Raw genomic sequence first — 24800 nt, forward strand, 5'->3', positions numbered from 1 at the left:
CATTTTACGACAGCGGTAATGGACATTTCCGCTTCCAACCTGTAGGGCGACCGCAGAGGAAAAGTTCCATGTTGTTGCTTTAAGGTAATCTATACATTTTCAAGTGCATTCGTAAATAATGACAAAATTAACTTTTAGCAGAGGATCATTTAATTAGGGGAACTTTTCTGTCCCTCAAAGTAATTTTTAAGAGCCAAATTTTATTTATAGGCCATTTAAAGATATTGATCGAATTTAAAAGTATATGTCACAATAGCTTTAAACACTTGCATTGTATCACCTTAATTCACTTTTTAAGAGTGTTAAAAGGTGAATTGGCTTAACATTTCTATTATTTTGGACTTGTCCTCCACCCAGACGGTTCACCTTGCCCTGAATAGTACATTTTAACATAACCTTCCACTGACCAAAGAAAATGCACCCTCCGTTTTACTGTGGGTAAAATTTTACCCCACAGCCATTACATTTAAATACATAATAACATCAAAAATGTGTTGACTTGAAATTCAAAAAGCTACTCAATCAATAAAAACCAACATTAAAATAAAAACTAAAATATAAGTAGTACAACTAGTAGTAGTAGTACCAACAATAACATTTTTGGAGTAACACAATGAGTAAAAATAATCCTTTTTGGCTCTTAAGTATTTGATAACTACTTCTGCTTTAGTTTAAAAAAAACTCAGTACATCTTTGAAGGGTTAGTTCACCCAAAAGTGAAAACTCTGTCAGTAATTACTCACCCTCATGTCGATCCAAACCAGTAAGAGTTTCGTTCATCTACAGAACACAAATGAAGATCTTTTTGATGAAATCTGAGAGATTTCTGTCCCTGCATTGGCAGCTACGCAACTATTACTTTGACGATTCAAAAAGTTCCTAAAGAGATCGTAAAACTAATCTTAATACTAATCCTAATAACAGATTGAATTTAGCCTTTTATTGACATAAACATTCATCAACGCACACATCAGTTGTGGTAAACGGAAGCTCAAGCATGTTCGCTTGATGCGTGAGAACCAATGAGGTTCATTCTCGTGCATCAATCAGGTTCGGTTGAGCTTTTATGTTCACTGATAAATGTTTATTTGTGAATAAAAGCCTAAATTCAGTCTGTTCATCATATAAAGTGATCGTGTCTCTTCAGAAAATTCGGACTAAACCACTCAATTCATATGGATTAGTTTTATACAATCTCTTTACGAAATTTTCGAAGTGTCAAATTGTGGGAGTTGCATAGCTGTTCAATCGAGGGAGCTCTCAGATTTCATCATTTGTGTTTCAAAGATTACGGGTTTGTAACAACATGAGGGTGAGTAATTCATGACAGAATTTTTATTATCACTTTAAGCTACTGTACAGTTAAGTATAGAATGCTACTTTAGCAAACCATTTGTTTCAGGTGTTTAAGAAAGTGCTGTAGTGGTTTTGAAGTGTTTTAGTAGAAAATAACAGCCCCCCAGGGAAATACATATATATTTATATATTCTTATTGTGTGTGGGGGGGGGATGTGAATATGTATCCTGTCAAAACATCCAATCTGTGGGAGAGAAAATTCCCAGTGCATGTGAGGGGCTAAATCTTAGAAAATGTCACATGTTTCTGGGACACATTTGATTCATTTATTTACTAAAAACTATTAAAAGCCGCATAACATCCTGAAAGGCTAAAGGTGAAAGACCTTTGGTTCTAAAAATATGGTTTCACAGAAATAGGTCCTAGAATTATGTTTGTTCTTTACAATAATCCCAAAGTGATTTACACTGAAAACTACTTTACTGAAAACAAAGATGTGCAAGAGTAACTCCAGTCCAGTATTAGTGTAAAAAAACACTTTACTTCCGAACACAGGCACAATGAAAAAAGGTTGACAAATGGCGACAAATTAGGTGGGAATGAAGTCCACGATCCGATCGGATGAGAGAAAACATCAATCAGTTTCCACCCAAACGGTCACTTGGAAAATAAAACAAAAACTCTGCCACACTAATTAAAATGGTCGCCAAGCCTTTGTTCAATTATCTTTCCATCCCATGTAGACTGACAATGTTTACCAAAATGAACACCTCTCGTCCTTTTATTCCCTGCGCGCAGACGAATACCAACGCGAGTCTATTTGCACATAAAAGTGTGAATTGACGTGCTATGCAGCAATCAAAGCTTAGGATGAGTGAACTGAAGGGTTATTGAATGATGCTGATCAAACGCAGGTGAGAGTGTGAATTAGCGGCGTATTAAAAATAACAATAAGCATTCGTTCACATGGACCGAGATGAGAGGGAAGAGGCGGACAGCCGCTGTGAGATGCAGAACACAAACTGCTCCAGCTTTTATTAGTGACATCTTTAGAATATCAGACCATTAAAAATAATGATAAATTCAGGATATGGGAAAGAAAGTTGCTGATTATGAATTTATATGTGGTTTTAACCTGTAAAAGCACACCCACGCTTGAGAATGAATCATCTTATGAATATTATTTCACATATTACAATATATTCTTCATAATATGATGACGGTGATGACGCCATTAGCCTAATGAGGTGAATAAACTGCATAAATGTCCATTAATTTTCAGTGATTCATCCAGAGGCTTTCAAGACTGCCTGATGCGTTAATTATGTGATTATAGCGCCATCTAGAGGACACGAGAGATTGTGCAAGAGAAATGTGTTCTTTCAATGGTTCTGGCCTAGCAAAACATCCCAAAGCACATTCTACCATATTTAATATTTTTACATGAAAACACAAGACCCAAAATGAACATTTTACCAAAAGTTAAATGAGAATACAAGTTGGCCTTTAGGCAAAAAATCAAATATAGCCAGTTAGCCAGATTCCATTTTTAGGAATCACAAAATAACACATGGTTTAAAATCACTATATGAAAGTGGTGGTTACACTTTACAGTCTCATTTGTTAACATTAGTTAGCACACGTTCTGAAAAGTGAAGCCAAAGCGTTTCGTTCGCCCCGTAGTGGCTGGCTGCAGGATAGGTCATAAACCCAGCCCTCTCTGTGGAATCGGCCAGAAAAATAAAAATAAATAAATAATTAATTAATTAAAAATGTCCAAAGATGGGTTCAGCCATTTTAGGTAGTTCTTATCACGCTGACATACGTTCGAATGTTCATTTTTTTCCAATAGGTTTGCAGACTCTGGCTCAAAATTACATCACTGGCGCAAGATGTCAACGGTTATTTTGGGAATATGTTGGCTTCATTTTTTTTATAGTGGAAGGAAGTGAAGACACGTCATCCATCTTTTTTTCCCTTTTCTTTTTTTTACAGTCTATGGTTTTACAGACTAGAACAAATCAAACAGATATATGGTCCACTAACTAATGACATAAATAACATATTTTAACCATATTTGTCATGGGCTAGTAAAAAAAGTTTGCAAATAAAAATCTGAAGTACTTAAAGGTAGGGTAGGTAGGAATTTTATAAAAAACTTTTTTCCAAATTTGTTTAAACTTTCTATATATATATCAATACATAATTAAAATGTAAGTACTCTGAAAAAAAGAGTATAAAAATCGAGTGACTCTAGACCGTTTAATCTGCATTAAACACAGCTCATTATTTCCATTCGGGACGAAACAAAGGATTGGCTTAGGCGACTGTCACTCTCTCGCAACCATGGCAACCACCCTTTTGCCACAGGATCTGCCCATTTGCGCGAACCCGTTTGATTTGAGGAATTCAAGAGGCACGGAACCTAAGAATAGCAAAACAATGGCAGAGAAAGAGTAATCAAAATTCACATTACCGGCATATGCAGTTAGCGAAGGCAAACAAGGCAAAAAAAGGAAAACAGTACTAGAAAAGGTAATGAAAAAAAAGTCTTTGGATAAACAAAGAAATAAAACGCGTGTCAATATCCTCGGACCCTGGTTGCACGGCCTCTTGCACGACCTCCTCTGCTTCGCCCTCGACCCCGGACCTGTCCTCGAGCTGACGATGCGGTACTTGTCTCCGGAGTGTAGTCCTCATCAGAGTCAACAATGCTTTCATCATGGAATCTCTTACATGCAGAACACCATTTATGTTATGAATCTTACACGAAATTCATCTTCATCACAGTGTAACTGATGGTAATGGAAAAACGTGTATCAATACAACCTGTTTTTAGCTTTGCCTTATAGATATAACTAGCTCGTTAGCGAATAAAAAAATAATATTTTAAACTTTACCAATATCAATATGCTAGCTTGATAGTGAGTACTAAAATACATCTTATTTGTTTATATTCATAATGATAAAGTTAGATTTTTTTATTACATGTGATTCTGACATGATGTCACTGCATGCACTGCGCTCCTTCCTCTCCGCTCGTCTCAGGTAAATAATGCGTCTTCCAGCTCAGCGGTCGGAGTCGCGCGTTCATGTGTTTTGGGGGCGTGGCTTTGGAAGGAGCCCAGAAGGGAGGGGGTGGAGTGAATGGAAATAATGAGCTGTCTTTAAAACAGTCGTGAGAGGTCTACAGACACTCGATTTTTATACTTTCTTTTTCAGAGTACTTACATTTTAATTATGTACTGATATATAAATAAAGTTTAAACAAATTTGGAAAAGAAGTTTTTTAGACAATTCCTACCTACCCTACCTTTAAAGGGGTAATCGGATACCCATTTTCCACAAGTTGGTATGATTCTTTAGGGTCTTCATGTAAAGTTTGTAACATAAAATTCCTCAATGGTTGTGTAAAACAACACCTTTTTACCTCCTCAAAAACAGCTCTGTTTACAGTGACCCGTGCATCGGTGCATGTCTCTTTAAATGATAATGAGCAACTGCTCACCCCACCCCCGTCTTCCATGGGTCGTGTCGACACAAGACATGTAAAGTCCTGCCTTGGTGAACAGAATTCAAATGGCTGAGGGGGAAATATGCTAATACGGGACAGTCCACCAGTGGTTGTGGGTGGAGCATGAGCAATTTGACATCCTATTGCTCAGGAAAAAGGATAAAAAAATAAAGGAGTGAAAGGATTTTTTTCATTATATGGTGGTTGTGTCCACACACTGCAAAGACATATTTATATGTAAACACCATATAAAAGTGAATTTTGTATCCGATGACCCCTTTAAAGTCCCCCTGTGATGAAAATCATTGTTGTTTATATGTCTGTGGTGTGTTTAATGTGCTTTAAGACAAACCATGTGCAAATTCATAAGTCAACACCATTGCAGAGCCCTTTCTCCCTAAAACTACAGTGATCTAAAGACGGTCTCAAAAAACGTTTCTGACGTCACAAACTACCTTGTAACCAATCACATGAATGTGCCGGAGGGCTTTAGCATATCATTAACAGTGAACTAGCAGGGGAGTCTCAAGACATGCCAGGTTATCCCAGTATATTTTTCTGTTGATATGAAAAATCGGGTAGTTTAAGCAATATAGCGGGTGTATGACGTATATTACGATGTTGTGATGAATGCAGTTCTCCACTGACGTTCTGAGTTGTTCAAAGCGTTTCTGATTGTTAGAAGACAGACTGAGATGGCGAACGGGAACATGGTTTGTGTAACATTAGCAACACATTATTAGCTGTTTGATAACAGTCAAGCAAAAGGCTAAGCATATTAATTACCGTTATGTGTCTGACGCTGTAAAGAGAGACACCATTGTGCAGCATTCACCTCAGTAAGTCGGCTGAGTGAACCTGTGTACTGCATGAGTGGAGGCGGGGCTAATTAGAATATTTATGGATCTGCATATTCTTAATGAAGCAGGGGTGTAGAGTTGCATTCAAGCTATTTTAAGGAATGAAGGGGGAATAAATTACAAGAACATGTTTTAAATGTCATTTTGGTGATCAAATATGAGTTTTAAGGGATTCATTTATTGAATACATGGGGACTTTAAGAAGAAGAAAACTTCTCTTGTTGTGTCCTGAACTCTATAAAAATAATAAGATGGAAATATCTTGTTTCCTTACTATTAAAAAGCAAAGTGATCAAGAAACTGATAATCTTGGGATGATAAAGACCAACTTGCAAAGTCTATTTTTCCTACACACGGTGCTCATTACTGGCTCAGAAGTGCTTGGTGGCTATTTGAGAGGCCTAATCCATCATTTTCCTCAACATGCTATGGATAGACCGTTTGATTCAACGATCAAACACTTTCTCACTGCCTCAGTTGTTTCAGAAAAAAATGTTGAAACAAAGCCCACCGGGGATCCAGGCCAGATGGTTCTGAAAAGTATGTGTGATATAAAACAATTGATACAGAATAACAACAAAAACTCTCTGATGGTAAAAGAGAGAGGGTGAGTCTGTTTGATTTGGGAAATTTATGTAGCCAATAACTAGGGATTTTAATAAAAGTAAAAAGTATCAGCAAAAGATATCACAGCTGTGGTGAAGAGTGCTAAAAAACAGCTTAGAAACCGATCACAGAGCGGTCCAATTGATTTAATGGACCTGTGAGGTAGTGCTAGAACTAGTGCACTGGACCACGACCAACTCACATTTATCTCACTGAATGAAGGTCAAAATACAACTCAGTGAACTAAAGCTCAGTCTGATTAACCTTTTCATACTCTCTGGCTACATGTGAAAAGATCGCAATCTCCATTCAAACACCCATCATATACCTAAATGACAACGATTCACCTGTCTATCAAGCCTTTGACAAGTCTGCGATCACAGCGAACATTCAAATCTGTGTTGGCACTGACCCCGAGAGAGCAGTTGTCATATATAGGTATGAAACAGCTTTACAAACAGACCGTTTTTAAACCACACAGTATCATTATTTCTGTCTTACAATAATTCAAATCATCACAGAAGTACAGGGAAGAATGATTATTTTTCGGATATAAACACTGCTTTCTAAAGTAGCGATCAAAATAGAGCAAATCACATTTTGAAAGTAACTTGATGCTTCAAAAAAAGATTGTATCAATTGCAATGTTACACCAGTAGGTGGCGACAAGTGATGGCTAAATATACGTTTTTGTCATTGAATCATTCAAGACTAAGAGTTTCATTCAAAAATGCTGATTCATCCAGTCATGAAACAAGTCTTTATGAGTGATTCATTGAATCATTTATTTAAAAAAATAATAATAATTTAAATTAATTAATTTTTTTTAAAAGACTGCAGAAATGAACAAAGTCAGAACCTCAAGCAAATTACGTTATTTTGCTTATTTGTCTATTCATAGAACTGTGATTTCTATTTTAAATAAATAAATCGTGATTCTCAATTTATCCAGAATTGTGCAGCTCTACTCTCTACTTTATTAGTAAACACTTCATGTCTAAGGCATGTCTAGTTGTCGGTTTTAGATGAAATGTCATTTTTAAAAGGTACATTTATTTATCACACTATTAATAATACCCAGGAGGATAAAACTCAGGTTATGCTGTGCATATCTTCCACTCATAGTCGTCTGAGTAAAGAAAAACACTAGACTGTGAAGCGGCCTGCAGCGCGCAGGACATAATTCACTGAAGTTATCAGATATGGTCTTGAGAAGAGCATTTTAATCCGTACATAGACTATAATATACAAAGAGGATTGGTTCATCTAGTCGGCAAAGACATTTTTCAGCACTCATTTGACAAGTTTCTTCAGTGAATGCTGAGATGGGCTGCTGTGTTCTTTGTTGTTGTTGTTTTTACAACAAAATCTGTTCACAAATGTGAGGCTTAGTGGAGAAACAGCGCAGGTTTGGTTTGAGAACATGAACTGACCTTGCTGGGGCTCCTGAAGATCTCCACAGGGCTCATGTCAACCACACTCTCCTGGGGACTTTTCAGACCCTGGCAAAGAAAATCAACAGTAAAGCATTAGGAATCGACTTATCGGGGGAGTTAGATGCTGCCGACCCTTAATATGATAATACTCTTCGGCAAAAAAAAAAAAAAAAAAAAAAAAAGCAATAATCCACCAATGGGACCAAACTGCACAAAGACTAAAAAAAGTTTAACGACACATAGGGTACAACGGGGCTAAAGGCGCACCAGGGTAAAAGGCGCATTTGACTTTATTCTCTTTTAAACCACTAATTTGATCTAATATTTAATTATTTTTTTTAAATGTTGTAGATTTATGTAGCAAATTAAAATCGATAAAATTACTGACTATGTTTTGATACAAAGTTCTTGTTAATGATTTTCAGTTTTGTTCAAGGTAAATAAAGCAACAGTTTTGCAATTACGGAAGAATATGTATTTGGGGTAAAAGACACAATAATTAACATGATGAGAAATAGCTGGTTGACTTTTCCATTTGTTGAAATGACATGGTTAGATTCAGATGGTAAATATCATACATCAAATTGGGTGTCTACCTTAGAGATAGTCACCATATTTATAATGAAACCATATTTAAAAAAAATATATATATGTATATATCGTATCATATAATAAAATGTCAGATTTATTTGTTACGACTGTAAAGCTTTATTAAATTAATTAATATGGGATCTCCTTCAATGCTGTATTCTCAATGCTCCTTCTCCTGTATTTTTTTAAATGAACACTTTAATGACAGTATATTTGTTGAACAAAAAATAATTCTTTTATTTATCAACATAAACCAAAAATGGTAGACATTTTGCTCAAGTAATTGTTTTGAACAAGTATTAACTTAGACATTGTTAAAGGCATATTATTTTAGCTAAAGTATTTGTATCAATACTTAGTGTCTTTTACCCAATGTGTGGAATAAAAGGCTCACCGTGCCACCTTTATAAGATTTAAACAAAATAATGATTTATTTTCACACAAAATTTGTTGCTCCATCAATTTTCAATAAAAACATATATATTCTTTCTGCAATCATACACTATGGGAGACATTTTTTTAGGGTGTGTCTTTAACTCCTTTGTACCGTACGTTTGTAGTTATATATGACAGGTCAAAAAAGGAAGATTCTTTATTGATTTGATTATTTTAAACTCAATAAAGTACATCTCAGCAGCATCTTAAGCTACTGGCCAAGAGCTCACATTACCTTTTTATAGTAATCTTTCCGTTATGTTCGTTAATGACTGAATGCGTTATGATACTATGAGGAAATGTGCAGGTCTATAAACTGTACATAAGCTGTTTTACTGTTTATTTATATTTAGCTAGCAGGCTAGCTTATTAAAATGCTTCCGGATTCGTCAATGAAATAAAGAAGCAGACTGATGAAAGAAGAGAAATAACACACCTGACGGGACATCAGAGACTTGATTTTCTGCATCGTATAGTTGAACAGCAGCAAAACCCAATGTATCCTTTGGTGTTTTTCTGTCAAACGGCGATTCTGTTCCTACAGTGCTACACAGGTGCCATGTTTCACTGTTGGGATCACGTGACAGGTGGCCAGTGCAGCATGGGATATGTAGTTCCTCGGAATAGAATATACTCATTTAAATTAAGGCAGAAAGCCCATTTACGAAATTTTCACAATTTTTGCATAAAAAGTTAGAATTACGACATTAAGTCGAAATTAACATACAAAAAAGTCAACATTATGACATAAAAAGACACAAAATATCAATGTTTTGTCATAATTACAACTTTTATGGCATAATTATAATTTTTTTTTGGTCATAATGTAGACTTCTGTCTCATAATTATTCATTTTTATCTCATAATTCCAACTTCTTATGTCACAATTGAAAATGCCCGTATTGAAAATGGGCTTTCACGTGTTAGTATACTCGCCTATTGTTGTGATGTTGTCAGCACTTTCTGCAGACAAAACGGTTCTTCTCATGCTTATTTGTTTAATCAATTTTACATTTAAAGCAAATTAAAAAGCTGCCATGCCTCTGAGAAAGCAATTATAGGTCTGCATTTGTATACAGCTTTATAGAAGCCATCATTAGAAATTTCCATATTTTGCATCACCATTTTTTGAGACATAGGCTACGTAGGAAAAACAAAGTCAGTAGCCTATCTCCTGACTTTTCCAACCATTTCTAGACCACCGGCTACACTAAAATGCTTATTTTTGTCTTTTAGCATAGAAGACTGGCTGCATTGTGTTGCACTTCAGTACCAACAGACACATCAAATGAATTCTTGGAAAAAGCGGATTCTTGGAAAAAGCGACAATACCTAATTTGTTTACCTCTCACGGCTCAGAGATTAGTTTACAGCAAATATATGAGCAACCTGCCATAAATATTCTATAGCGTGGGTGTTTGAGACGAGTCTCTCTAACTGGCTGTTTGCTGATATGAGCACACGTAAGAGAGCAGTGTTTTCCGTCAATAAAGTGCTGATGATTTCCCAGTCAAATGAGGGAGTGGCACCTCCTCCTCCCCCAGGCTGAGAGCTGTTGATATAATACTGCTGCTCTTCCCGAGAAACAGAGGAGAGAAAAAACACAGTCATGTTATAAATCCTCCTTTTATGAAACACTGCCTGTTTGTTCAGGTACTAGCCGACGCTTATCAGACGATCTCTCTGGGGGTAGAAGAATACCCATCAGTGCTTAAAGGGTTAGTTCACCCAAAAATGAAAATGATCCCATATTCCTTCAAGCCATCCTACATGACTCACTGCTTTCAGCCAAACACAATCTGAGATATATTAAAAACTATCCTGGTTCTTCCAAGCTTTCTAATGGGAGTGAACTTTATAAGCTATAATCACTGGCTTCCGGTAATGGCCGTAAGTGAGTCTAGTTCCGGCAGAAGAGTGACCGCTGACCCGACGCATGACGTACAGATGAACGCGGAAGCACAGAGGATAGAGTCACGAATCAGAAGCACACAAATTAGAAGTCTAAAACAAGAATTTTCAAAGAGAAATGTCGGAGGAGCTTGAGTTTGTTGCCCTAGTTGTTTGAACCGCGAGAGGCGTCTCCTCTCACCTACTCTAATGGTGCGTTCCAGGCAACCTGTAACCCGTGTTTTTCCAACCTTATACCCGTGAAAAGTGCACTGGAACGGCAGTCAAACCCGTGACTTCCCACCCGTGAACTCATACTAGATCGATGTACTCCCAGTTACGAGCTCTGACGTCACATAGCCCGCGAAACCATACAAAACAATGGCAGCCCCTACGGATGCAGTGTTTCTGCAGGCGGTACACGGTGACTGGCCTGGAACGCTACAAAGTCGTGGTTTGAAGTCGTGATTTACGTGCTCAAAAACCTGCCTGGAACGCTCCTACATCTTACGTCATGCGTCGGGTCAGAGGTCACTCTTCCGCCGGAACTAGACTCGCATACGGCCGTTACCGGAAGCCAGTGATTATATTTTATAAAGTTATAAATATGAATATTTTCTTACAAAAATGCATCGCTTTGCTTCAGATGGCCTTTTTTAGCCCCCTGGAGCCGTATGGTATGGATTCTTTTTTATGATGGATGGATGCGCTTTTTGGGGCTTCAAAATCTAAGGTACCATTCACACCCATTATAAAGCATGGAAGCTTTATTACACTCTGCTTGTGTTTGGGTGAAAGAAGAAACTCATGTGCACCTAAGATGGCTTGAGGGAGAGTAAATTATGGGATAAATTGTATTTTTGGGTGAACTAACCCTTTAATGTAGTTTATCAGCAAAATATGTGCACAGGAAGACTCACTGCCATACTTACAAAAATTCTAATGATCTTTATTAAATTTTAAACACATTTATTGATGCACAAATAAGCAAAAAGAGACTAAACAATCTTGAGCTAAAATAAAAAAATTTAAAGACATTATCTCTAAAGTGTTACTTAACAGTAATGCATTACAATATTGTGTTACTCCCTAAAAAGTAACTTATCGCATTACTCAGTTACTTTATATGGTAAGTAATGCATTACATCACTTTTGCGTTTCTTTTTCTCATCTGGGCAATAACCATTATGTTTACACAGCGCACACAACACCTCTGCACTTACTCCTGATTTCTCTCAACATGGAAACATGAGAGGTGTCAGTCAATAAATGGGAGAACAAAGTAACTTACTAGAATTTACTAGAAATTTGTTAATTTCTAGATACTTGAAAAAAGGAATCTGATTACGTAACTCGATTTACCTCCTATATCTTATATCTTATATTTAATAAAAAAATAAAATAAAATGCAAATATATATTTTTAAAAACCTTTATTTTGAAATTATGAATGGATGCATCTGTGTTTAAAATGTGAACAGGTGCAACACAGAAAACAAAACGGACAGATGATGTCTGTTTTACAATCGAAAACATGAAATGTGGCGTCTCTAAAATGTAATGAGCAATATCACAGAATACACTGCAGTGTGCAAAAAATACAGTTTCAAAGTACAAAATGCTTACATATTTACATTTATTATGCAAGAAAAACGATTGTAAGACGACAACTGTATTTATATATAAATACTCTTAGCTTTTCATTAAGCATGTTGCTACAGAATAAAATCTCATAGTTCTCTTTTTTATATATTTTTTAAGACAATAAAAACAAAAAAGTGCCCAGCACAAGTTTATGTTTTTCAGATTTTAGGAAGTATAAAAAGGAAGTATAAAAATGAATAACTGTAAAGCAAAAGACGTGCTTAAATGTGTGACTGAGAAAAAAATGGCACAAAAAAAAAAAAGAGTAAAATGCATTTTACATCTGAGCTCACGCGACCATCCACCTCTCTCATTTCAAAAGACTCAGTGTAGGAGTTTCAGGCACATGTCTGATGACATCATAGATGGTGGTATGCAAATCTCTGACTGAATCGAGCCGTGCCAAAGACCTGCAGGATGCCTGGAAAACAGAGGGAAGAAATAATAAACTGATCTGGGGCAAAACTCCCCATGCAAAATAGCAAAGTGAGTATTTCTACCTGTGTTGAATCCATTTTCTCAGGGACAGAGACAAATTCATAGATGCCAAAGTCTTCAGTTGCATCTTCATGACCTGCAAATATTATTCAGATTAGTGTGTATATAATACACTGTAAAAAGTGAATAGTTGGATCAACTTAAAATTACTTCAATTGGTAACACCTAAAGAAATTAAGTTTTCTCAACTTAAATTATCACGTTTTTCACGATAAAACGTGATAATTTAAGTTGAGAAAACTTAATTTCTTTAGGTGTTACCAATTGAAGTAATTTTTTTAAGTTGATCCAACTATTCACTTTTTACAGTGTACAAAGCTAAATTTAGGCAAGTAATATAAATGTTTACTTTATTTGCCATTAACTTCTATTGAGATCTATATTACGCGATGTTTTAAAAGTCCATTAGACAGCGTATGAGTCATTTTATCCACCTTTTTAGTTCACAAGCACACTAGTTTACTTTAGACAGTAAGTAGTTAATAATATCCTATTTATTTTCAAAAGGGAGTGACAGTGTACGTGGCCAAGTAAAGCCAAACCAGCAAGGTGGAATTTTTTTTCTAAAGCGTGTGCTGACAGAAACCAAGCAGATATGATTATGGTTGTAATGTTAATGGGATTGGGGAGTTTGTTTGTTCAGAGAGGCAGTGTACACATCAGTGCTTAACAACACAGGTATATTATAGTCCGAGGCGTGCAGTAAACGTACCGGAGCGGTGTAGTCCTCTCTGCTCTGTCATAGGCCTGGAGGACAGGATCAATCCATCAATGACGTCACACAAATCAATACATTTATCACATGCTTGTATAAATTAGAATCATTTTCTTACCTCTTGTAGATGGTCTTTATCACTGTAGAAAAATAAAAATCAGTTAAAAATGATTTCTGTCTCAGTAACTGTGGCCAATTTAAATACAGCCTGACAAACACTAAATGAATAATTAAAGAACCCTTGAAATCAAATATTCGTTTTCTGTCCTGTGTTGACAAATTTCGGTAACATTAGAATAATGGGCCATCATTAATAAGTAACTATGCAGGAAGTAATACAGGACTAATGAGTAGCACTAGATTTACATTTCAGCTACTAGTATTAACCAGTACAACTAATCAGTATGTAATGTCACATTTAGGAGATAGTTCCTTATTTGGTAATCAATCATTTCTTAATGAGATTAGCCTAATTAATAACTATTAACTAACTGACAAATTATAGAGAACATTATCATGAGTCTGAGATGTAATCAGTCATCTTTTTTTACTCTGAATATACTCATAAAATGCAGCATCACTAATTACTCAAGCGTTACCTAGTCACTCTGTGATCTGGACTAAGTGAAAAAGATGGTTTTTGAATAACTGACTTTGTTCAAATGACACATTATTAAGGTGATGCCTGAATATTGTTAAAAAGCAGAATGATATCATACTTCTTTTTGGATGGCAGCTCTTCCTTAGGAGCACAAACATCATACACACAATGATGACGACTGAGAAGACTGTGATGAAAGTCAATGAAGACAGCGCACTCCCTTCCTGGATATATTTCGCTTTTCCTGGAAACAGATCGATATATCAGCATTGCATTTTATATTTTGTAATAAATCATATCTGGTGTGTGATCTTCATCTTTCAACAACCAAGAACTTGCATTGCATGTTTGCATTCACAGTATATACACTGAAACAAAATTCACGGCCTGTAACGATGTAAACAATAAGACCAGGTGCTGGCCCCTATTTACTTTCCAGTGGAACAGCAAGACTTAATCACAGATTTACTTAGCAACTGGAGAACAAAAAAAAAAAAAAACAGCTTGCCACGACCATGCAGTGTGACAATGGATGGAACAAAGGAATAACAAACAGGACAGATTAACTGATAACACCAAAGCCAATGACAATTTTTGTAATGTGTGCAAAATACATTATGCATTATTACTATTATTCAATTATTTAAAGCTTCAATAATGTCGGTCTACTTCAGTTTGATCAGGTCAGAAGAATTTAAAAGGTTAATTAAAGGTAGGGTAGGCAATTTCGGAATGGCTAGCAATAGCAAGCTAGCTTTGACAAGTAGGTATAGCTGCAGACCAGAGATCTCCAAAATGGGGCGTGAACTCCAAAAGTGGGCAGAACCTCCACAAGGGGGCAGGGTCTCCACTCGCAAAGACTTGCACCATTGGTTATGGCTTAGCCAATTGTCACTGACTTACATTTCAAAATAAAATAAAATAATATAGTAATATAACAATTTAAAATAAAAAGTTATTTTTACACGTGGAAAAGTTGTACTCTATTGCTTTGTTTTAAATGATGCCCTGTGCAACTAAAAAGGTCCAATTGTCTGGTGAGGTCCGGTTGGGGATATGCAAATGGCCTGGCTCGGCGATCTCGTTTCGTATGATCTTATTAACTGCTTATCTCCTGAACTGCCATTTGCTTTAACACTCTATTCAGCATAAATCCTGCCCTGCAGTTGATTTCATTGGTTAAGGTTGGGGTGTAGGGTAGGTTTAGAGGTTTGCATTGGTTGTCGGACCAAATGCAGTGATTGGACGAAAATGTTTTGGTTCTGAGACTTAAACAGAGGATATGTAAAAATATATATATATATTTAGAGCACTTCTATTAATGATTGCTATCAGAGAGTTTCAACCAGAATAACAAAAAAAAAAAAAAAAAATTTTGGGACTCCAACACAAACCCAGTAAAGACAGATCAACAGAACATGAACTAATGTACAGATCCAAAACAGTAGGTGGCAGCAAACATACCTGTAAATCTGGCCACCACCAGTGTGAACTTGGTCTCGTCCTGCTTCTTCGTCACATTGTTGAATGCTCTACACAAGAACTCTGTACCCTGAGGTAACTCATACGGCTTCACTTCAAACCGCGGTCCGATCATGACAACCTCTGTGCCGTTATTTGTTTTAGAGATCCAGGAGCAGGTGTTGGGAGGGTTCGAGTCCGCATAACACTCAAAAAAGGCCATTTCCCCTGGGTTCACTGTGAACACGCTTTCAGTTTTCAGACATTGGTCAGAATTTACTGCCAGGTTATAAGGCCCATCTGAAAAATTTGGTAAAGTTGCAAAAAACATTATTAGTGGATTGTTTTTCCATTCATTTTTTTTTAATTTCATTGCAATTTTCTATTACTTTGTTTTAGTTCTACCAGACTAAAGTTCTAGTTCTAGCTCAGTGTATTCTTTTTTTTTAATCAACACTTGAATGTGCGTAAGTTGCTTTTTTTTCTCTCTCAAAGACTACAACGTGCAAAAGCAATTCTTTTATCACTTGTTGTGCTCCTTGTTTCGATCCAGAGATTCAATGCATAACTTTTTTTTTTGTAACATAAAAAGCCGGTAAATTCAGTCAACGGCAGGGAAGCGTTGTCTCATAAATGACGGAAAATTCTGTCAATGCCGGGAAAAGAGCTAATTACTATAAATAGTTCATAGTCTTTCTTTATTCTGTGAGTTATATTGTACAACAACACGAAGGTTAAGGAGGAAAATTGAGTGATTTTTCAACTGGTCATGTGATTTCAAAATGGCGGCCCCCATGAGGGGACCCTCTTCATGTAAAATAAATCAGCTTTTATTAGGCTTCTGAAATTAGTCTTCATCTCATGTGAGTGTACGTGATTTTAAACATATTTTTCAAAAAATACTACTGATTTCTTTAGTGGTAAAACTTTTTAATGAGGAAAAAATTAGGCTTTGCACCTTTAATAGTTTGACCCACTTTCATCTATCTTTGCTTTAATATAAAAGGCGTGTCAGGACAGATCATGTCTAACGTTTGCGTTACAATGCAAACAGCAGTTAATTCTCAGGCTGCAGGAGGAACTTGCTGGACAGTGTGCAATAATGATGCAATGATTTACACATGGGATGATAACAGATAATAAATGAGCCAGAACAGAATGACAGATACTCACAGAACACACTGAGGTCAGCCTGTTTGCTTGTCTGACTGCTAATGTGGTTTTTCGCCACACAAACGTATTGGCCGATGTCTTCTTTCTTGACAGGGTTTATTACAAGCGTCCGATGATCTTGTGAGAATGTATGCCGGTCACTTGGACCAACAAAAAAGTTGTTCTTGAGCCATTCGAACTGAACATTTGTCCCGTGTTCAACTGAGCAAGTCAGCGTCACATTGTCCCTGTCTTCCACGATTTCTGATTCTGGGGTCTTACTAATTACGGGGACGGACACAGGCACTGGAAGCAGACAAGACATAAAACTGAGCGCTTACAAGAAAAGAGATTCTCTGAAATATGTATGTATATGGCAGACCGTTTCCATCTCAGAGAAAAAAACAGTAATTGTACGTAATAATTTGGACTTTTTATACCATAAACATGACTTTTTAATTCATAATTCTGACATTTAAAGACATAATTTAGTTTGTAAATTTTGACTTTTTAAGTCATAATATCGATTCAAGTCATAATTTTTACTTTTTAAGTTATAATTACAACTTTTTAAGTCGTGATTTCAATGTAGTAGCTCATAATTACATCTTTTTAAGTAATAATTCAAACTTTTTAAGTCATAATTCCTACTTTTAAGTCAATTTCAATTTAGTATGCAATAATTTAGACTTTTAAGTCATAATTTCAACAATTTAAATTGACTGTCATAATTTCAACATTTTATGCCATAATTATGACCAGAGCATGATTTGTTTATTATCTGGCAGAAATGGGATTGCATAGGAAACAGACTTGCATTTGTATAAGAACCCAAAAAACACTGAAACTCGGCTCTTACCGCTGACTGTGACCGTTACTGTTTTAGTGACATGCACTGGACTGGAGCTTTCCGGGAAGACGATGTTGATCTCCAGCTCGTATTCCCCCTGTGTGTCCTCATCCAGATGCTCAAAATATAGTGAGACATCAGGCAAATTGAGCAAATTGTTTTTTAGGCGCAGATTTGAGATGACATTGGTCCCTGTGAAAGTGACCAAATGAGTTTTATTGGGCTTAGTTTTATACCAGGTCCCCTGGAACTCTACATTCTGAACATCAAAATGAGTCTCAACTCTGAGGAGCATAGAGTCGCCCATTTTCCCATGCTGCACGGGCTCCAGTGAAATGTATTCAGAGTCTGTACCTGTTCAAAAGAGAGAGTAAAATTATGTTTAATGACTTGTACTGTCAAAAAATATTTAAGATATACACAAATAATCAGTTTTATGTACTGTCATTAGAGTTCAGTTTGGAGGCTAAGTCAACATGGATTCCTTTTAAATGTTTTTTCAGAAAAGCAGTTTTAGATTTATGATTAAAATAAGGTCTACAGAGGTGGACAATAACAAAGTACATTTACTTAAGTACTGTACTTAAGTACACTTTACACTTTAAGTGCACAGATTGACGTCAGAACCCGATGTCGGATTGACGTTGGATTTTGGTTGGAAATGAAAGTCGGGTTGACGTCTAGAACCCGACTGATGTTGGTTTTGTTGATGTTGTCAACGTTGGGTTTGGTCTTTTAAATGCGACTTTTGTCATTGTTTTGGAGCACACTAGCTTATAGATAAAAGTAAGGCTAACATATTCATACTAAAAACCAAAAAACTTTAAATAGGGCACTATTTGAGGGAACAGCCATTTGGGTGTCCGAATCTCATATTCACTCCCACTACTGGAACTGTGTTCTAGAAATAAATGTGATATTGATATGAGGGTATGCAGGCATAGATTCAGAGGCATAAGGTACTGTAAGTATTACATAAAACAATGCAACAATACTGAAACAATGCATTGACTTTTACTTTTGATACTTAAGTACTTTTAAAAACAAGTACTTCTGTACTTTTACTTCAGTCTTTACAACTTTTACTTGTAAGGGAGTAATATTTAACCAGTGGAATCTGTACTTTCACTCAAGTAAGGAAGTTGTGTACTTTGTCCACCTCTGAAGGTCTATGAAACTTAAAGAGAATTTCATATTTTGTTCTACAGCATAAATGAAACAGTTTGAAAGTACTGTATGTTCAAATGCCTTTATGTAGCAAATTAACATCTTGCATTTCTCAGATTTTAAGACTAAAAAGCTAAACAGCCTTATTGTCTCTTGTGATGAACATGAAAAAAAAATTTTTTTTTTAGTGGTGCAGTTTTTGTGAGTAAAAAAGGACATTTTAACAAAAGTATATCACACCCCTTGTGGGGAAAAAATACACTTTAGCGTACTTTTAAAAATGTACTTATTACGAAAACAAAAGAATATTCAAAAGAATAAAAGTGCAAACTGAATGTTATGCTTTTTTTAACACTTAACTGCATGTATTAAATTAAAATGTAATATGCAATTAGTTGAACTTAAGAGAGTTTTTGACCCACTTAAGTACATCTTTATATGTAATTTCAAAGGTTCTTCAATTGTCTTTGAAATAGAAGCATAGCAAAAGATTATTAAAACATAATGATTTCAAATGTACTTTAAAGTTAAGTAACAGTCATTTCATTTCATTATTATATTATCTGCACAGGTTTTTATTAAAAATATAGCCTACTTTTATTATTTGAAGTACACTACAAATGCACATTCAATATAATTAAGGACACTACTTTTTCACAAGGGACTACAAACACTGAACTTTCCACAAAGCAAATACCATCTATATGTACAACATAACACCATCCTAGGCTTCAAATGCTCAATATTCAACTTTTCGGTCATTTGGGCGGAACGGTACTGCGAAAAACCCTGCAATGTTTCTCATTAACAGTGACATCGCTGATTAAAACATTAATCGAAATCCGTTGCTAATCCGAGCAGTTTTCCTTCTCTTTTGGTTCACTTGGGCACTTCATTTAATAAGAAGTTTGCAGAATAAGACATACCCTACCCTCACATAATCTGCAATTCCAGCATGACGCTGGATTTATCCATCATTAATTAGTTCATACACTCAGATCTGCCTTTGCCCTCTCCGCTTGATCAAGCCTGCATGAGCAAATATTGACCAGCTTCTCAGAACGATAGCGATCAAACATCAAGTCCTCTCTAATTTGTCTGAACTGGTCGGTGAGCAAACACTCAGTGAGGAACAGCTATCACACGTTACATGAAGTCATAGAGACCTCCGTATCAGTGATCGCAAAAGTAATGCTCCGATAATGCTGTAAGGAGAGTGCACTGCACTCTATTGAACTATCTCATTTACTTAAGGATAAGATTTCTTTAGCATGGACACAGTGATGGTAGGCTGCTTTAACGGACAGCTGTTAATCTGCATTAGGTTGCTAGGCAAGGCCGTGTGGCAGCAGGCAGGTATAGACAGTTTCACTCCTCCCTCGCTCTATCGCTCTCAGACCCCTTCACTACCCGAACACAGCCATCTCCACCCCCTACTCGCTTTATCGGCCAGCTGACAGGCAATGTTGTGCATTACAATAGACAACTGTGTGGCTCGTGTTGTGCGCTAAATAATAAATAAAGACACCCCTATTGCACGCACATCAGAGAACCAGAGGGCAGGTTCAGTGGAAGTGAAAGTGTGCATGAGCTTACGCCACACTTATCGCTCAAAGTGTGCTTGGCCTTTTCTGGTCTTATTGTCTCCAAACAAGGATTATTTCTGGGATAGCAACAGCGCACTTAGACCACCACAACAAAAGGTATTAGGTGTTGAGCTATTCACACCAACAAGCAAGCCATCAACTCCCAAAACACAAACAAACACTGCTATTTGCTATTCACATCCCATGACGGTCCAGTACAGACATTTGCGCTGTAACCAAAATGCACATACAAATGTGCGGACTGGAAAATTAACAAAAGCCTGACTGTGAATAATCCACTAAGCCTTGAATGTTTGTGCATGTGTATTTTTAAAGCATCATGTGAGACAAAAATCAAAATGTAGGAAGCATCTGTCACAAGAGTATGAGTCTCATATATATATATATATATATATATATATATATATATATATATATATATATATATATATATATATATATATAGACACACCCACACTGTATTTTCATATATATTTATACTTAAGGAAGAAGGTGGATGGATACCTTTTATGATTATTTATTATGATGATGACTGTTGACTTACAGCAACATCCTTCATAAGATTATGTCAGGTAAAAAAAAAAATAAAAAAAAAGATATATTATACAGTATGTATATATTTATAGTGAATTTCACTCTAAAGATTTATTTAATTAGATGATATATATATATATATATATATATATATATATATATATATATATATATATATATATATATATATATATATATACATACATACATACTATTTATCCTGAAATATAATATTACATATTTGTAATTACAATCTGTAAAAAATATTGGGAATTTATTTATTTTTTTATAAAATTTATATCAAATTAAATAAATAAAAAATTAATATATATAGCCTATATATAATTTTATTTTGTGTATTAACCCTAAAACCGTAATCTGGACAAATGTGGGCAAATTAATTTTAATTTATTTTTAAAAAATACTTCCCTTGATCTGAGCGGTTCAAGACTTGGCTACTTTTCCTAAGTTTGCCTCCTAAACACACACAATTTTTTTTGACTCAATTCTACAATGTGGGTGAAAAAAAAAAACTCCTTAATCCTGTATTTGGGTCAAAAATGGGCACCCATAGAAATGAATGGGAAAAACTGTAATTTAGAGCATTCTTCTTGTTTTTTTGTAAAAATAAATCAATAGATCCAATACAATGCATACATAACATACACACAAATGAAGGGCTGATCCTGTACAACATTCTCATCATGGCAAAAACTCACACTCATACACACACTCACACACACACACAAACAAACAATGCAAACAATGCATTCAATGAGCCTATGACAGAGCTGAGCATATTTATCTAAGCATATTTTGGCATATTTGTATCTCACCTAACACAGATATATTTTTTTAAATTACAATTTTAACTTGTGATAGTCAAAAACTTAAGAGGTCAAATTCATTTTATACAGTGGTTCATAGAGTTCAGCCTATATATATGCAGCCATAACAGTTCTGCCAGAGTATATCCTTGTATTTTTACATGCTGTGCTGTCATTCTTTTGAGCATTTTCATATGCCATACATCAAAATAATCCTTACTCTCCCAATTTGAAGGCTATATTTGTAAAAAAAATCAATAGTAACTAGATAAATATCTCAAAAGTGCAATAAACAAAAGGAATATATATATATATATATATATATATTCTACATATTTTATTCAATACAGAAATTTGATAAATGCCAACCTCAAACTTGTCAATGTGAAAAACGTGCATAAAATAATTTAAAACTATACAGAATTGATTTGAACTGTTTATATAAATTAGTTTCTAATATACACTCATTTATAGGTCTGTGCACATTGCGTAATATGCGTTTACAAATACAAAAGAAAAACAAACAAACAAACAAAAAAAACACAAAAATGCATTGCACGTCATTTCTTTCTTTGGCTGCACACCTGGCTTTCTTCCTGGGATGGATCTATTCCTTCAAGAAAGTCGGCTTCGTCTTTGAAACGGAATCTGGAGCCGATGCGCAAATGGAGAGTTCATCTTCATCGGACGCATAGTATTTCCAAAACCTCCGCGTCCGTGTACTTTCGTTTAGACTAGACATAAGGTTACGTGCGCACACGTGTGTGTGAATGTGCTTGCATTTGTAAAAGTGTATTTGTGAGTGTGTAAAGGAGAAATAAATGATAAAATGAAGCAATGATAAAAAGACAATAACGAAAAGAAAGAAACATACCGGTACAGCAAATGGGAGTCAAAGGCATGGTCAGATGACGCAGCTTGTGATGTCACAACATGTGACAACCTTTGGGGTCATAGTGCACAGAACGTGATACGTCAATGAGCATCGGAAAATGTAACTATCAATCGCAGATCTACAGAACATGTGTGCAAAGACGTGCAATGCTTTTTTGTGTTTTTTTATTTGTAAACGCATATTACGCAGTTTGTACAGACTCATTAGAGGGTGAAAACAACCCAACAGGAGCATGTTGGAGGCTTGATCTGAACATGTTACATCTCTGGTTTTGTATGCAAAAAGAATTATTGAGCTAGCGATTTGGTTTCAGTTTCTATGGGCTCTCAAAGAGACACACGCCGGCGCTCCCGTCGGTACTATAGCCTTCTAGTGGCCATTGATATTATTGTTTTTTTGTAAATTTAATACCAAAATAAGACACCAGGTGACAGCAAAGTCTCTTCATCTTTAGGTTTTAGCTCTAAGAACTTATTGGAATGATATTTTAATGTAGTTAAAAATATATAAAAAATAAAACGTAAAAATAAGCATAATTTACATAGAAAATATGGTACTTTTTGAAGTAAATAAATTCAAAAATACCCCCAAAATTAAAAAAAACACCATAAATGGATAGACAAAATTTTATCGAAGACAGTGATATAACATTTATAATAAATAAAAAATAGGATCACACCTGAGTCCTCTGTGCCCACTTTTGTCCACAATTACAGAATTAAGGGCTATAAAGTGAATACGGTTTGAGGGTTAAATGAAATGGATTTATGAAAACACAACAGTGATTTTTGACAACAGTAATACATAGCACAAATATTAAGATTATGACAATTTGTGCTTATGTTAATGTTATGTTAAAATGTTCAAAAATTAATTTAGCACACAATAATAAAACTATAATCCCACCACATTTAAAAACATTGAACATGAAATCAAACAGATTTGTTTAAATAAAAAAATCTAAATTAAATGCAATATAATAAAATAAAATAATTACGTTTTTAAATATCTATTTATTTACTTTTGTCCAATAAAATGAAATGGAATTGTGAAAATTTCAGTTTAAAACAACATAAGGACAAACACTGACAGTCACAGTAAAAATCTATTCCATCGAAATTTTCAAAATGGAAGTGAAAATTTCCAAATGTAGGAAGTAATCGCCACACTTTCTCAGAATTACAGAATTAAAATCACGTTTTAGTCTTTCAGGCTCTGCACCTGACATAATCTTAATGTGCAGAGAAGCATGTTTTTGCTGAAAGTCATCAGTCAACGTCATAATAAATAATAATTAAAGGTATCCATCCACCATCTTCCTGAAGTATAAATATTAATGTATATGCACATAACTTTGAATGACATTTTAATTTATTCTTCTGCGAATTTCAAAAAATGTGAATGTATTTAATTAGATGATGTCCCAAAGTATTGGCTTTCTCTTAATGGCTCAACCTCAAATTTTTGGCCAAAAATTACTGTAAAAAATATTTTACTGAAAGTTTTGGAGTGTGATATCACTGCTGCACAGCAATACAAATCATCTTACCAGGAACGAAGAGAAATAAGATGCACATCAGAAGAAACATGGTGACTCCAGCACATTCCATCTCTGCTGTATAATCTCCAGAAGCTGTGTGACAAGAAAAGGGAACTGGTGACAGTATTTGCCAGGGAAATGAGAGAACCTAGGCCCCGCCCATGTGCCATTTAGACACATACACCTGGACGAGCTTCCAAAACACTGCTGTCACCCTGAGGGCCAGAGACAGTCTCACCGATACACACTCACTGCAGATGTACACAGCTTAAACACACAGTGTCAGATGATCACAGAAGGGAAGTTCTGGTACACACACACATACTGCTACAGGTGTGAAACCAGCGCAGACTGACGTTCAAGTACGAGACAGACACAGGGACATTCAGTGCAGAGACATGCAAAGTTTCATCTGAAACCAGGAAGACACAATGTTTTCAAGAACTATCACACACATAAATAGCCAGAAGTGACCTAAAATAGTCATTTAATCAGAGTGTGGAAGAGCTATCGAAGAAGAAGGTTAATAAAAATCATGCTCATAAACCTCAGATTAAGACTAATGTATCATTTTTGCGCAGTTAAGAACAAATGAATTTCAGGGAAAGTGTTACTTCACAAGCTCCTACCATTGAACTAATTTAGATTCATTCTCATTAGAGAATCCCGAGTCACGGTTTC

At 35.5% G+C, this 24800-nt stretch overlaps 2 protein-coding genes across 3 annotated transcripts in view; both read right to left on the minus strand.

Annotated features, from left to right (window-relative positions):
• The window catches only part of vps50 (VPS50 subunit of EARP/GARPII complex), a 125857-nt gene extending 116533 nt beyond the window's left edge, over positions 1-9324 (minus strand). For both annotated transcript variants that reach the window (XM_079879312.1, XM_079879311.1), the window contains exons 1-2: positions 9176-9324; positions 7711-7779 (exon numbers count right to left, since the gene is read on the minus strand). In XM_079879312.1, coding sequence (XP_079735438.1) covers positions 7711-7779; positions 9176-9208 — 102 coding nt within the window. In that variant the 5' untranslated portion in view covers positions 9209-9324. The remainder of the gene's footprint in view (positions 1-7710; positions 7780-9175) is intronic.
• A 2729-nt stretch (positions 9325-12053) lies between these two features.
• On the minus strand, positions 12054-24395 carry hepacam2 (HEPACAM family member 2). Its single transcript, XM_079879415.1, has 9 exons — positions 24129-24395; positions 17559-17903; positions 16721-17005; positions 15551-15847; positions 14205-14330; positions 13604-13625; positions 13483-13517; positions 12773-12846; positions 12054-12693 (listed from the first exon to the last, which is right to left on the minus strand). The coding sequence occupies exons 1-9, from the start codon at positions 24187-24189 to the stop codon at positions 12583-12585; spliced, it is 1356 nt and encodes a 451-aa protein (XP_079735541.1). The 5' UTR covers positions 24190-24395; the 3' UTR covers positions 12054-12582.
• Between the last annotated feature and the right edge of the window lie 405 nt (positions 24396-24800).

The sequence above is a fragment of the Squalius cephalus genome, assembly GCF_949319135.1.
Source record: "Squalius cephalus genome assembly, chromosome: 8".
NCBI lineage: Eukaryota > Metazoa > Chordata > Actinopteri > Cypriniformes > Leuciscidae > Squalius > Squalius cephalus.